Raw genomic sequence first — 14,880 nt, 5'->3', positions numbered from 1 at the left:
TTCAATCAGTCACTTAATTATTAAGAAATTAATTCAATTAATTTTTTTCACTGATTGCATCCGGTTCAGGAAGGACCAGCAGGCAGATATGGAAAATTTTGTAGGGGGGTTACCTGTACGTACCTCAACATTACATGCATACGAGTAATCTCATTGGGAGAGAACAACTATATTGTTTACCGTAGTCACCCCGTGTAGACATGTGAGAAAACTTAACCACTTCTGGTCACTGTAGGTGGTCCTTCAACACTCACAATCTTATCCATATCTATCCGAGACCAGTATAAATTGGATAGCACCCACAAGTATGGCACTACTAATTAATTGTGGACTGTATAGATTATATTAGTTTAACTGAATGAAGGGGGGGAGGGTAGGTTACACATGGATATATCCATCAAGGAAAAACACTTGTACATAATCCCACCACTTACCAGATATTCTCTGGCGGTCACTTGATGTAGCTGGATCACCCATTACCTATCCAATTACAACATACCTAACTGGCCAGTATCAGTCTGCTATAACTAGAAAGGTTACTTAACTGTGGGTGATTGATGCTCCTTATTTCCTCCATTCACCATCTCATTTCGATGTCCTGCTACACCGACATGGTTCTTATTCCAGCAGGACGAGGTATCCGTTGGTTTGTCCCGGTTTAGAAGTCGGGACTCCATAAAACTTCACTATCCTCGGGACGGGAACAACGTGGTCTAACGTGTTCACTCGGAGCAAGGCGACTTATTTCACTTCACGCATTCTCTTAACTTAGGGTTATCATCATTGATTACATTACAATTCACAAGATGATTTAATGTCTCCTAATTATTATACACATTAGAGGTCACTCCATTAAGATCTGAGACCGATGAGTGAGGATTAACTCACGGGTATTTTCCCCTGGACACACTCCATGGCGGCACCCCAGTCACCCCCAGTCCTACCATTATTCACTAATTTTACCACTTATTACAGTGGTGCCGTCAATCACGTTCCCTCACTCATCACCAGGGACAGTCACGACACTTCCTATTATGAAGTGAGGCCTATATTAATCCTTAGGCCACCGTGAATGCCAATTTCCTGATCCCATGTTTTCACAGCCTCTTCACTCAATTCAAAACATTCCCGCTCCACCATGCCCTGTCTCCCCGCACATCCGCGCAGGCGCAGGGGGAACCCTGTTGGTTCTATTCCATTTTCAAATTCATTTTTGACCCAAATCAACACATTAAACACCTATTAGGCACTACAGCTTCGGAAAATTAAAATATTTTCCACAATATTAATTAAAAAGACAAATGCAACTAATGTGACGTTTTATTGTGTCAACATTTCGGTCTCCAAGAGCTTTATCAAGCTGTTACAAACAATACATAGACACACAGGGTATATATAGGCTCATATATACCCTCTGTGTCCATGTATTGTTTGTAACAACTTGATAAAGTTCCTGAAGAGCGAAACGTTGCGACAATAAAACGTCACATTAGCTGCAGTTGTGTCCTTTTACTTAATGTGTGTTTCGTATACTAGCAGTCCAAGTGAGAGACAAAGATTTATACCTGTAACATTACTTTTAAATTAATGTAGCTGGAACTCCATGATTATTTCCACCTTCTAAATTATAAAATTAATTGTCGAATATAAGAAAAATTATTAACTTCAGGTGTGTTTATAATCCCAACTCGAATTTATATCAAGAAATAAATATTTATCAACCTCAAAATTCCCACCCAATAAACCAATATTGTTCTTGAAATCGACTTCGAGTATATAGATCATCACTTACTCCTCTAATGATCATTTTATTCTTGTTCTAAGGTATAACCTGACTATAGGTAACTACTGGCCATCCAGCTCGTTAGGTGACGACTTGGCGAGAAATAATCGCAAGGTCTTCACTACTGTGGACCGTGACAATGATGATGATAGTAAGTTACTGAATGATGTTGTTAACTTTCTCTAGTGTGACTGGCATATTTTATTTTTTTTATTTTCTGTAGATATTAATATTTGTAAATATTCTTGAATTAAAAGTAACTTCGTCATATTTCTCATCTAAAAGGAGTACAATTTTCTCAGTCTCTTTCCTGAGATAATATAATATAGACTTGCACAACTTACTGCACTTGTGTGTGTTCAGTACACCAACTATATATTTTACTTATCTTATTGAGTACATTCGATATTTTCTTGACGTAAATCAATGTAGTTGTAAATTCATTATTGTCAGGAATATCTTGGTGAACGTTCCTGCAACATTGTAACTCTATTTTCTTGAATTAAACTTTAATTCTGAATAATACGATAAGGTTATTAATGATAAAAAAAAAGTGTGCAGTATATGCGCATTGCAGTAAGCAGAGCAGGCTGAGTAGGCAGCGCAGGCTGAGTAGGCAGCACAGGCTGAGTAGGCAGTGCAGGCTGAGTAGGCAGCACAGGTTGAGTAGGCAGCACAGGCTGAGTAAGCAGAGCAGGCTGAGTAGGCAGCGCAGGCTGAGTAGGCAGCGCAGGCTGAGTAGGCAGTGCAGGCTGAGTAGGCAGCACAGGCTGAGTAGGCAGCACAGGGTGAGTAGGCAGCACAGGCTGAGTAGGCAGCACAGGCTGAGTAGGCAGCACAGGCTGAGTAGGCAGCACAGGCTGAGTAGGCAGCACAGGCTGAGTAGGCAGCACAGGCTGAGTAGGCAGCACAGGCTGAGTAGGCAGTGCAGGCTGAGTAGGCAGCACAGGCTGAGTAGGCAGTGCAGGCTGAGTAGGCAGCACAGGCTGAGTAGGCAGCACAGGGTGAGTAGGCAGCACAGGCTGAGTAGGCAGCACAAGTTGAGTAGGCAGCACAGGCTGAGTAGGCAGCACAGGCTGAGTAGGCAGTGCAGGCTGAGTAGGCAGCACAGGCTGAGTAGGCAGTGCAGGCTGAGTAGGCAGTGCAGGCTGAGTAGGCAGTGCAGGCTGTGTAGGCAGCACAGGCTGAGTAGGCAGTGCAGGCTGAGTAGGTAGGGCAGGCTGAGTAGGCAGCACAGGCTGAGTAGGCAGTGCAGGGTGAGTAGACAGTGCAGGCTGAGTAGGCAGCACAGGGTGAGTAGGCAGCACAGGGTGAGTAGGCAGCACAGGGTGAGTAGGCAGCACAGGCTGAGTAGGCAGCACAGGCTGAGTAGGCAGTGCAGGCTGAGTAGGCAGCTCAGGCTGAGTAGGCAGCACAGGCTGAGTAGGCAGCACAGGCTGAGTAGGCAGCGCAGGCTGAGTAGGCAGTACAGGCTGAGTAGGCAGCGCAGGCTGAGTAGGCAGCACAGGCTGAGTAGGCAGTGCATGCTGAGTAGGCAGTGCATGCTGAGTAGGCAGCACAGGCTGAGTAGGCAGTGCAGGCTGAGTAGGCAGCGCAGGCTGAGTAGGCAGTGCAGGCTGAGTAGGCAGCACAGGCTGAGTAGGCAGTGCAGGCTGAGTAGGCAGCGCAGGCTGAGTAGGCAGCACACGCTGAGTAGGCAGCGCTGGCTGAGTAGGCAGTGCAGGCTGATTAGGCAGCGCAGGCTGAGTAGGCAGCGCAGGCTGAGTAGGCAGTGCAGGCTGAGTAGGCAGTGCAGGCTGAGTAGGCAGCACAGGCTGAGTAGGCAGTGCAGGCTGAGTAGGCAGCGCAGGCTGAGTAGGCAGTGCAGGCTGAGTAGGCAGTGCAGGCTGAGTAGGCAGTGCAGGCTGAGTAGGTAGGGCAGGCTGAGTAGGCAGCACAGGCTGAGTAGGCAGCACAGGCTGAGTAGGAGGCACAGGCTGAGTAGGCAGTGCAGGCTGAGTAGGCAGCACAGGGTGAGTAGGCAGCACAGGCTGAGTAGGCAGCACAGACTGAGTAGGCAGCACAGGCTGAGTAGGCAGTGCAGGCTGAGTAGGCAGCTCAGGCTGAGTAGGCAGTGCAGGCTGAGTAGGCAGCACAGGCTGAGTAGGCAGCGCAGGCTGAGTAGGCAGTACAGGCAGGCTGAGTAGGCAGCGCAGGCTGAGTAGGCAGTGCAGGCTGAGTAGGCAGCACAGGCTGAGTAGGCAGTGCATGCTGAGTAGGCAGTGCATGCTGAGTAGGCAGCACAGGCTGAGTAGGCAGCGCAGGCTGAGTAGGCAGTGCAGGCTGAGTAGGAAGTGCAGGCTGAGTAGGCAGTGCAGGCTGAGTAGGCAGTGCAGGCTGAGTAGGCAGTGCAGGCTGAGTAGGCAGCACAGGCTGAGTAAGCAGCACACGCTGAGTAGGCAGTGCAGGCTGAGTAGGCAGCGCTGGCTGAGTAGGCAGTGCAGGCTGAGTAGGCAGTGCAGGCTGAGTAGGCAGCGCTGAGTAGGCAGTGCAGGCTGAATAGGAAGCGCAGGCTGAGTAGGCAGCGCAGGCTGAGTAGGCAGCGCAGGCTGAGTAGGCAGTGCAGGCTGAGTAGGCAGCACAGGCTGAGTAGGCAGTGCAGGCTGAGTAGGCAGTTCCGGCTGAGTAGGCAGTGCAGGCTGAGTAGGCAGTGCAGGCTGAATAGGCAGTGCAGGCTGGGTAGACAGCACAGGCTGAGTAGGCAGTGCAGGCTGAGTAGGCAGTGCAGGCTGAGTAGGCAGCTTAGGCTGAGTAGGCAGCGCAGGCTGAGTAGGCAGCACAGGCTGAGTAGGCAGCACAGGCTGAGTAGGCAGTGCAGGCTGAGTAGGCAGCGCAGGCTGAGTAGGCAGCACAGGATGAGTAGGCAGTGCAGGCTGAGTAGGCAGTGCAGGCTGAGTAGGCATTGCAGGCTGAGTAGGCAGTGCAGGCTGAGTAGGCAGTGCAGGCTGAGTAGGCAGCGCAGGCTGAGTAGGCAGCGCAGGCAGAACAGGCACAGCAGGCACAGTAGGCAGAACAGACAGAACAGGCAGAGCAGGCAGAACAGGCAGAGGAGGCAAAGGCAGAGCGGGCAGAACAGGCAGAACAGGGAGAACATGCAGAACAGGCAGAGCAGGCAGAACAGGCAGAACAGGCTTTATCAATATAATATGTAGATGTTGTGAAAGTTAAGACACTTGTGAAACATCTGGTTATCTTTATTGTAGACGTTTCGCCATCCAGTGGCTTTATCAATACAAATTCTTGGACATAACTAGAAAACAGAAGAACTATATACAAAAGATGAGGTAATCAGTCCCTCAGCCCTGGAGGTGGTGTTTACAGCACCGTGGCTGTAGAGATTCTCTACAAGTGTCTTAACTTTCATCTTGTCGGTATTGTCTACCTGTCTTGCACAAGGTAGATGTTGTACACGCGCTTTACTCGTCAATTTGTTTTCATTGTTTGTTTGAGTTGTTTGTTTCATGGTATTGTTGTCTGACACAACAATACCATGAAACCTTTATACAAGGGATTTCTTCTATAACTGCATTACTAAATCATCTTAGGGACTGATCTACTTCCATTCCTGGACCCTACGGTCATGTGACCATCAACTACTGCATCTACTAACATATTTTGCAACTCCATTGATTCACCTTATAGGCCTAACCTACTTCTACTAGTAGGCCTCATTCACATTTAATGTCATCAATAGCAGCATCTGAACATTTTTTCCACTTGCCCAGTTATGAACATCAAAATGGTATACAATACCGACAGGTTGTTAGGTAAGACACATATGCAACAGTTAGACAACTTTATTCCGAAACGTTTCGCCTACACAGTAGGCTTCTTCAGTCGAATACAGAAAGTAGGCAGGAACAGTAGAGATGTGAAGACGATGTAATCAGTCCATCACTCTTAAAGTCGTAGAATTTGAGGTTGTCAGTCCCTCGGCCTGGAGAAGTTCAGTTCCATAGTCAGGAACTATCTGACTATGGAACTGAACTTCTCCAGGCCGAGGGACTGACAACCTCAAATTCTACGACTTTAAGGGTGATGGACTGATTACATCGTCTTCACATCTCTACTGTTCCTGCCTACTTTCTGTATTCGACTGAAGAAGCCTACTGTGTAGGCGAAACGTTTCGGAATAAAGTTGTCTAACTGTTGCATATGTGTCTTACCTAATTGCCCAGTTATAAAAGTCTCGGTTCTTGTGCCTCAGTATGACACTGATAAAGTCTTCACTTCAAGCAAAACGTTGATATTAGACGTTAGATTTAATAATTTTACAAACCTTTCCTCAGAAAAGTTTATGAAGTTCCTAGTAATGAACGACGAATCTCTGTGAGATAAGATTCTTGTGCAGGTTTCTGAAAAAGGATACGGTTTACAAATGAGAACAGCAAAAATTGCCTCCAGGCAGATACACAGACACAGACACAGACACAGACACAGACACAGACACAGGCACAGGCACAGGCACACACAAGAAGAGGTATGATAAAGCGCATAGAACAGGAAGAGTGACCCAGAAGCGACCAGTGACGAGGCGAAGACAGAAGCTGTGACTCAACCCCTGCAAACACACCTGGAGCCACACAGGGGTCCCGACACACGGAGAGCCAAGATGATGGATGTGGTACTGGAAAACCTCATATACCAACATGTAAGGGACACTTCTAGAGAGAGAGAGGTGATGATGAACCAGCAACACTGGACCTAGTATTCACCTTAAGTAGTTCAGACATAAAGGAATATCCACTAGGAATTTTTATTGGCCTAAGAAAAGCGTTTGACACAGTAGACCACGGCATCCTACTCCACAAACTTGACCACTATGGTATAAGAGGCCATGTGCTTGCATATTTTAAATCCTACCTTTCTAATAGGTATCAGTATGTCACCATTAAAGACAGCCTCATCAATGCGACCACTTGATACTGGAGTTCTGCAGGGAAGTGTCCTTGGACCCCTGCTCTTCCTCATTTACATCAATGATCTTCCAAACATATCCCAACACCTGAAACCCATTCTCTTTGCTGACGACACGACTTATGTCATCTCTCACCCTAATCTTGCCACCCTCAACACCATTGTTAACGAGGAGCTGCTCAAAATATCGACTTGGATGACAGCCAATAAACTTACACTTAACACTGGCAAAACGTACTATATTATGTTTGGTAGCAAAGCAGGTGTTGCACAACTTAACATTAAGATCGACAACACTCTAATTGCCAGACATAATGAGGGCAAATTCCTTGGCCTATACCTCGACAACAACATAAATTTCAGCACCCATATCCAACACATAACAAAAAAAGTATCCAAACCGGTTGGGATCCTCTCCAAGATACGATACTACGTGCCGCAAACTGCCCTTCTCACACTATACCATTCACTTATATATCCATACCTCACCTATGCTATCTGTGCTTGGGGTTCAACTGCAGCAACACACCTAAAGCCAATAATAACCCAACAAAAAGCCGCAGTAAGAATAATCACTAAATCCCATCCCTGGCAACACCCCCCCCCCACTCTTCATAGATCTAAACTTACTCCCTGTTCAGTACATCCACACTTACTACTGTGCAATCTATATCTACAGGACCTTAAATTCCAATATTAACCTTGACCTAAAACGCTTTCTTAATAGTTGTGACAGGATCCACAGGCACAACACCAGACATAAACATCTCTATGACATTCCCCGTGTCCGACTAAACCTTTACAAAAATTCAATGTATTTCAAAGGACCTAAAATCTGGAACACCCTACCTGAAAACTCTAGAACTGCAGACACATTCATCACCTTCAAAACTACAGTTAGAAAACATCTTATCTCCCTGATCCACCCCGACAACTAACTACATGATAACCACCTGGTGGTTCAAAATTACACTCACTCATCCACTGACTATAAACCCAGAAATACTAATCTTAATCTTAAAATAATAAATCCTAACTAGTCATAAGTTTGCCTATGATACTCAAATATAGACACCTTGTATTGTGCCAAAACAAAAGCATTCACATTGCTAAACTCAAAATTATGATGTAGTTACTTATCCTTAATATTATAATAATCTCATAGGACTTATTGTTAAGAATTAATCTAAGTCTGCTGGAAACACCTAGCCATGCTAGGTGTCCTAGTGGCCCCTCTGTAATTAGTATTTTATAACATGTAAACCACAAAATACCCAAAACCTGTAAACCCCACATTGTAGATAATAAACTTGAATTGAACTGAATTGAAAATACCACTCGTTCGTGGTTACAATAATATATATATATATATATATATATATATATATATATATATATATATATATATATATATATATATATATATATATATATATATATATATATATATATCTGGCACCTCTGCCAGAGAGAGGCTGTGGGCATCTCGCTCTGTGATTTTGGCACAATATTGTCCAATCAAGAACACCTGCCAGGATTATCATCAACAGACTGGTGTGTGAATATCTGCTGGTCGTGTTGGAAAGGGCCAGAAGACTCCGCATTTCGTCTATTCCGTCAGAATCAAGAAAAGTTCTGTGTTTGTGAATTCAGTGAGGGAACATAACGGTCACCTATGGGTAGGAGAGGTTGGTGAGGGGAGGCCTAATGGAGGGGGAGTAGGCGGAGGTTGAGGGGTAAAACTGCCCCCCCCTTCCCCAAACAGGCGCATACACCGTGTGCTCGTGTTACAACAATGGTGTGTTTGTTCACCGTGTGTATAGTGTATATATTCTATAGTGTACAGTGCATAGTATGTGCATGGTATGCGCATAGCATGTGAAGTGTATAGCGGTGTGTCGTTGATAGTGGGGGCAGTGCACTGAGCATAGTGGTGTATAGTAACATGTGCACTGAGCATCGTGGTGTATAGTGACTTGTCCTGGGAGGGAGTGAGTGCCCTACTCCGCCTCAGCACACATCTTCCACCGCCCACCACAAGGACTGGACACCCCTCTCCTCCCCCCCCCCCACCACCACCACCATGAACCACATGAGGAATGTGCCATGCGCCATTTTCCCTTCAGCTTGTGCTTATCACACAGTTTGAGGTATGGCAGACGATGAAGCCAGCCAGCCACAAAGCCAGGGAAACAATGCACCCAACAATGAAAGAAGAGGCACATGTCAGGTGTGTGGAGAGTTTCGAGCACGCAACAGGGACGGCCGTATTCGTGCACACAATAGGTGTGCGGGATCACATATGCCCCCAGCAGAGAGCAGCCCACAGCCTCCACAGGCAGATGACAATTCCAATGGCAACCTCGTCACTTGCGATAACCTTCTGTTGGCATTCAAATCCACTGCTAGCAGTACACTATCCCACATCCCTAAAGCAGCTCGCCCATATGCAGCAGGGAAATTCACAGACCTTCTTAAGCGGGTGAATGGAGGTTCCACTAACTTAGAAGCCCGAGGCACCATCCAAGCATGGCGCAACCTTCTCTTGTTCGGCAATGTCTGTCTTGCAGTTCCTGAAAGACGAGGCAAACTGCTAACCACGTCAGTTATCAAGGCAGTGCGCAACTACCCAAGAACGGATAACTGTGTCCCCCTGCCCCATCATCGCAGGAATCAAAGAGGCAGACCCAAGAAAAGTCCTACTGAGAACGAGAAAATTTGCGCACAGGTTAGCAAAAAAATTGAGGAAGGTAACACAGTGGGAGCAATAAGAATAATTACAAGTGACGACACTGTAGCCCCCAAGGATGAGACCACGGCCCAAACACTAAGAGACAAGCATCCAACCAGGGACACCACAGCCATCAACGACAACCCTGAGGAAGACCCTATCACTGAACAATTAATTTTGCCAGAATCGGAAGTCTATAAGGCGATCGTGTCATTTCCAGCAGGATCTGCAGGAGGTTACACTGGAATTCGACCTCAGCACCTCAAAGAGATGGTAAATCCAGTACTCGGTGAATCTGCATCAATTCTTCTCACCGAGTTAACAACTTTCGTCAACAATTGCCTGGCTGGGCGAATCCCAGAAGAAATTAAACCTTTCTTTTTTGGAGCCTCACTATGTGCTTTGAAGAAGAGGGATGGGGGAATCAGACCCATTGCAGTTGGAAACACTCTCCGCCGTCTCGTTGCCAAAGCAGCAGTGAGAAACATTCGCCTAGAAGCTGCCACTTTACTCCAGCCACACCAACTGGGCTTTGGGGTCTCTCAAGGCAGTGAAGCTGCAGCTCATGCGGCAAGGGCCTACATCAGGGACCTACCAGAAGACAAGGCCATAGTCAAACTTGATTTTAGAAATGCCTTTAATATGGTGAGGAGAGATGCTGTTTTGCCAGCTGTTCGGGTTCGGTTCCCCAGTCTCTTTCCCTTCATTTCAGCCGGCTACAGCAAACCCTCAATTCTTTTGTTTGGAGAACATGAAATTCAATCATCAGAGGGTGTTCAGCAGGGTGACCCACTTGCTCCACTTCTCTTCTGCTTGGCAGTAAGAGAACTAACTTCCAGCCTACGCAGTGAGCTCAATATCTGGTACCTGGATGACGGCACTCTGGCAGGTACTGAAGAGTCCCTCGTGGGGGACCTACAACTGGTGAAAACACAGGGAGAAGACTTGGGACTCATCCTCAATCCCTCTAAGTGTGAAATCATCACAGCGAACCAGGAAATAATCAATGCTGTTCGAAGAATCCTCCCGGAAATCTCAACTACAACTCCGTCCAACAGTACCCTCTTGGGGGCACCGCTGGGTCACCAGGCCATCGATACTGTCCTCAGGGACAAATTGAATGACCTTATGAGAATGGAGGAGAGAATAAGCGATCTTGATGCCCATGATGCTCTGTATCTCCTCACAAGGTGTCTTACTATGCCAAGACTCACTTACTTCTTGAGGTGTGCACCCTCTTTTGACAACCCAACACTTGATGAATATGATGCACACCTGAGATCAACTTTTAAGAAGGCACTGAACCTGTCACTAGAGGATGAGCAATGGGATCAGGCAACCCTCCCAGTGCGACTGGGAGGTATAGGGGTGCGTAAAGCAACGCATGTTGCTTTACCTGCTTTTCTGTCTTCGTGTTTGGCTTCCAGTGCATTAGTCAAGAAGATAGTGCCCGAACGCTTGAGAGACTTGGTAGGAGCTCAAGACCCCAGGTTTACTGAAGCAGCAATTCGGTGGGACACCCTTACAGACTCCTCCAGTAGACCAGCTCCTCACAAACAGCACAGTCCCACTGGGACAAACCGATCATGGAAAAAATCGCCAACACAATGCTCTCCAATGCTTCAGGAAAGAACAAAGCTCGTCTCCTGGCAGTGAAGGCACCACACTCAGGAGATTTCCTGTTAGCTGTTCCCAATTCCTCCCTGGGCACCCGTCTCGACCCACAGGCCATTCGGATTGGTGTTGCTCTTCGCCTAGCCGCCCCCATCCTCACCGAACATAGGTGTATTTGCGGCAGGGCGACAGCTGATCAATTCGGACTCCATGGTCTCGTGTGCCACACAGCAGAAGGGAAGTATGCCAGACATGAGGAGATCAATGACATAATAAAGAGAAGCCTCGCCACAGCCCGTTGCCCAGCTCAACGGGAACCCCAAGTACAGAGGTCTGATGGAAGTCAAAAGCGTCCTGATGGAGCCACTATGCTACCCTGGAAGGATGGAAAGCAGATTGCCTGGGACTACACCTGTGCTGCCACATTGGCAGACACCTACTTGCCATACTCTGTAGTGGAAGGGGGTGGAGCTGCCAGCCACAGGGAGACCCAGAAGATCCGAAAATATGAAGACCTTCCCCCTTGCTATAACTTCATTCCAATAGGGTCGGAGACCCTTGGAGCATGGGGCAAGTGTGCTCTAAAGTTCCTCAAAGAGCTGGGTGAAAAGCTCATCATAGAAACCAAGGACCACAGGGCGACCAGCTTCCTCTTTCAGAGACTCAGTGTTGCGATCCAGAGAGGAAATGCCTGCAGCATTCTGGGCACGCGGCCCACCGCAGGGGAGCTGGACGAAGTATTCGAGATGTAGCTCTGAGTTACCTATGTTGTTTTACTTTGCATCATATTTTTGTGAATGTTTTGTCAATGTATTTTGTCTTTAAATAAAATATATATACATAATATAGGGGGTGGTAGGAGAAAATTCTCAAACAGCTTCAGGGAGAATCTTGAGTTTTCCCAGAAGCAAGTTTATTCTTTTCTCTGAGGATGAGGGTCCCCATAACAGTTCTAGAGGTGGTACCTCCCTATATTATATATGCATATATATATATATATATATATATATATATATATATATATATATATATATATATATATATATATATACGCAATAAGTGTGGAAAATTGCATTTAGCTGAATGTATCATTATGTACATAACAGTAAATGAACAAAGATAATTATTATTTATCAGTTATAAAAGTAGGAATTTGGGACACCTAGGTCGCAAAAAAATGTCCCCCTTCGATACCTACCACTGTCATATCCACAAGTTGCTCTGGACCTATTAATTATAAATGAAATATACATCACCAGGAATGCTCGTAAATATATAAATTTGTGGACTGTATATTAAATTAAAAAATGATTATATATAAACACATTTATATAACAGAAGGAGAATATATCTTAATCATAACACTCAACAATTTGACTGGAGATTAATGTGTCATGTACAGGACCCCCACCTCCCCTTTTGCCTACATTTATGAAAAATTTACTGGCCAGAATTTAAACATAAATTAGACAGCTTATCTGAGGTTCCTGGAGTTGTCCTGTCCTGTCGCCTGATGCTCAAATTATGCAGGAATGCACATTAAAAATTTCGGCTCCTATTTGAGAGGTGTCAGCCCAATTTTAACCTCTAGAGCAGTGGTTCCCAAACTGGGGGTAAATTACCCCCTGGGGGTAATTTAACCATTTTTGGGGGGTAATGGATGGGTGACAGAAAAAAAGTTATGAATTCTGAAAATCAAGAAAACAATGTGGTACCCGGTATGAGGATTATTGTTAACTTTGTCTTAGTATATAAAGTTGTAAAGTAAACCTATTATAAGTAAGTAATAAAGTTAAACCAAATAACAATAAACATCAAAAACTAATATACAGTATTAGAAAAGAAGAAATATATAGCTAAGTGTATGGATACCCAAAAGTATTTTGACAAGTATGCTTCAGGACAAAAGTCACTCAGTAGCCCAGATCGACCTGTCCAGTATGCATCACTCACTTCCTGAGGCTGCCTCTATTTCACACTGTCAGTTTATCTGTGAGCATCAGCCGAGGTAGACATAAGCCGGTATGAAGCCAAGAATTCCTAAACTAGCTTCAAGTATGCAACTCCATCCATCCCACTGATGTTCTTGACATCTTTGGTAATAGTCATTAGAGATGCACAATGTTCAAATACAATAAATAAAAGAAAATATCTCAAGTGTTTTAATTTAGCCATATATATCAATAATAACAACATTTTGTGAAAGGGGTAACATGCTTTATGTGGCATGTTAAATTGGGTAACAAGCTGAAAAAGTTTGGGAACCACTGCTCTAGAGCATGAAAAACTCTTCCCATTACACTAACGTTCTGTTCAATTCAAACAACAAAATGGCGACTGTCCTTCTGCGCAGGCGCAGCTTCCCGTTTTCTATGACAAATATTATTAAATACAGTATGGCCATCTATTTACATATAACTACTGTATTTCTGGAAAATATATACAGTATTTTCCACAATAAGATCACGGTAAACAGATGATTTTAAATTATGCAAAACAACCTCTGTGAAAGAGTAGTGAAATTCCAAGCGCTTTCGTGACCACTCACATTGTCAAGGAACCATGACATTGTTCTTTGACAATGTGAGTAGTCACGAAAGCGCTTGGAATTTCACTACTCGTTCACAGTGGTTGTTTTGCATATATATATATATATATATATATATATATATATATATATATATATATATATATATATATATATATATATATATATATATATAATGGGTAGGTATGAAAAGTAGAATATTCAGTGTCAAGGTATGACAGATGTTTTCCTTGACTTGTTTATTTACTTCTCCGAGGCTGATGGGCCTCACACCAGCACCTTGTGAAGGTCTCCATCTTTAAATAAATATTTTCATTCCAGTATGTGATGACTGATTTTCTCCTTTGTATTTCGCCAAATTTGGTAATATGTTCACTGCTTAATACTGTACGATTATATTCCCTAAATTCACGACATACACTGATAGTTTACATTATTCCATTTTATGCAAATTGAAAATGTATAATATATAATTATATTTCAGTGTTAATAATCCTTATGCGGTTGATCGGACATATAACAAAGCTTATTTCCCTTTTGTAACTGCATATTTTTCATTCTTCATATAGGTGGTAATTGTGCAGAAAAGAGGACAGGAGGTGGCTGGTGGTACACGTCCTGTAGTGACTGCAACCCGACTTCTGTCATGGCTAATACTGACAACTATTTGACTTCAGCTACTTGGAAGAGCTGGAATAAAAATGATCCTAAGTTCACCAGCTTGCGATGGATGCAACTAAAAATTCGACCCAAAGACTCTCAGAGCCGTGCTAGAATGTGCATAGGACAGTAAGCAGTTACATCAGAGTACAAGACTTCCTGGATCACTTTCGGATGTGCACAGGGCAGCGAGTAGTCAGTTTTCCTGGAGTGGTGGAATGTGTTTTGCTCTTTCTTACCTGCAAATAGCATATTATCTCTCCTTTTCATTAAATATACAGTAAAGTATAACGCTCATTTTTTCAAACAGTAATCGGGACATAAGGTGTCCCGTAGCTTGGATGGTAGTGCACTCAGTCAGACATTCTGTGTCCATGGTTCAATCCCTGGTACAGATGAAAACATTGGGCATGCTTCCTTGAGACACCTGCTGTCACTGTTCACCTAGCAGCAAGTAGGTACCTGAGTGTTAGTTGACTGATGTGGATCGCATCCTGAGGGAAAAATTAACCTAAGTTGCTCTGCATAACAAGGGGCTTTCTACATATTATGTCATTGATATCAGTTAGTACATGATACATTGTATCA

At 44.7% G+C, this 14,880-nt stretch overlaps 1 protein-coding gene across 1 annotated transcript in view; it reads left to right on the top strand.

Annotated features, from left to right (window-relative positions):
• Positions 1-14,667, top strand: part of LOC128693088 (techylectin-5B-like) — a 252,419-nt gene extending 237,752 nt beyond the window's left edge. Inside the window, exons 8-9 of the mRNA XM_070092220.1 lie at positions 1,825-1,934; positions 14,202-14,667. Of these exons, the coding sequence (XP_069948321.1) occupies positions 1,825-1,934; positions 14,202-14,425 (334 nt within the window). The 3' untranslated portion in view covers positions 14,426-14,667. The remainder of the gene's footprint in view (positions 1-1,824; positions 1,935-14,201) is intronic.
• The last annotated feature ends 213 nt before the right edge of the window (positions 14,668-14,880 follow it).

Source organism: Cherax quadricarinatus, chromosome 38 (genome assembly GCF_038502225.1).
Source record: "Cherax quadricarinatus isolate ZL_2023a chromosome 38, ASM3850222v1, whole genome shotgun sequence".
NCBI classification, from domain to species: domain Eukaryota; kingdom Metazoa; phylum Arthropoda; class Malacostraca; order Decapoda; family Parastacidae; genus Cherax; species Cherax quadricarinatus.
The sequence above is the reverse complement of the archived record's forward strand: the minus strand, read 5'-3'. Positions and strand labels throughout refer to the sequence as shown.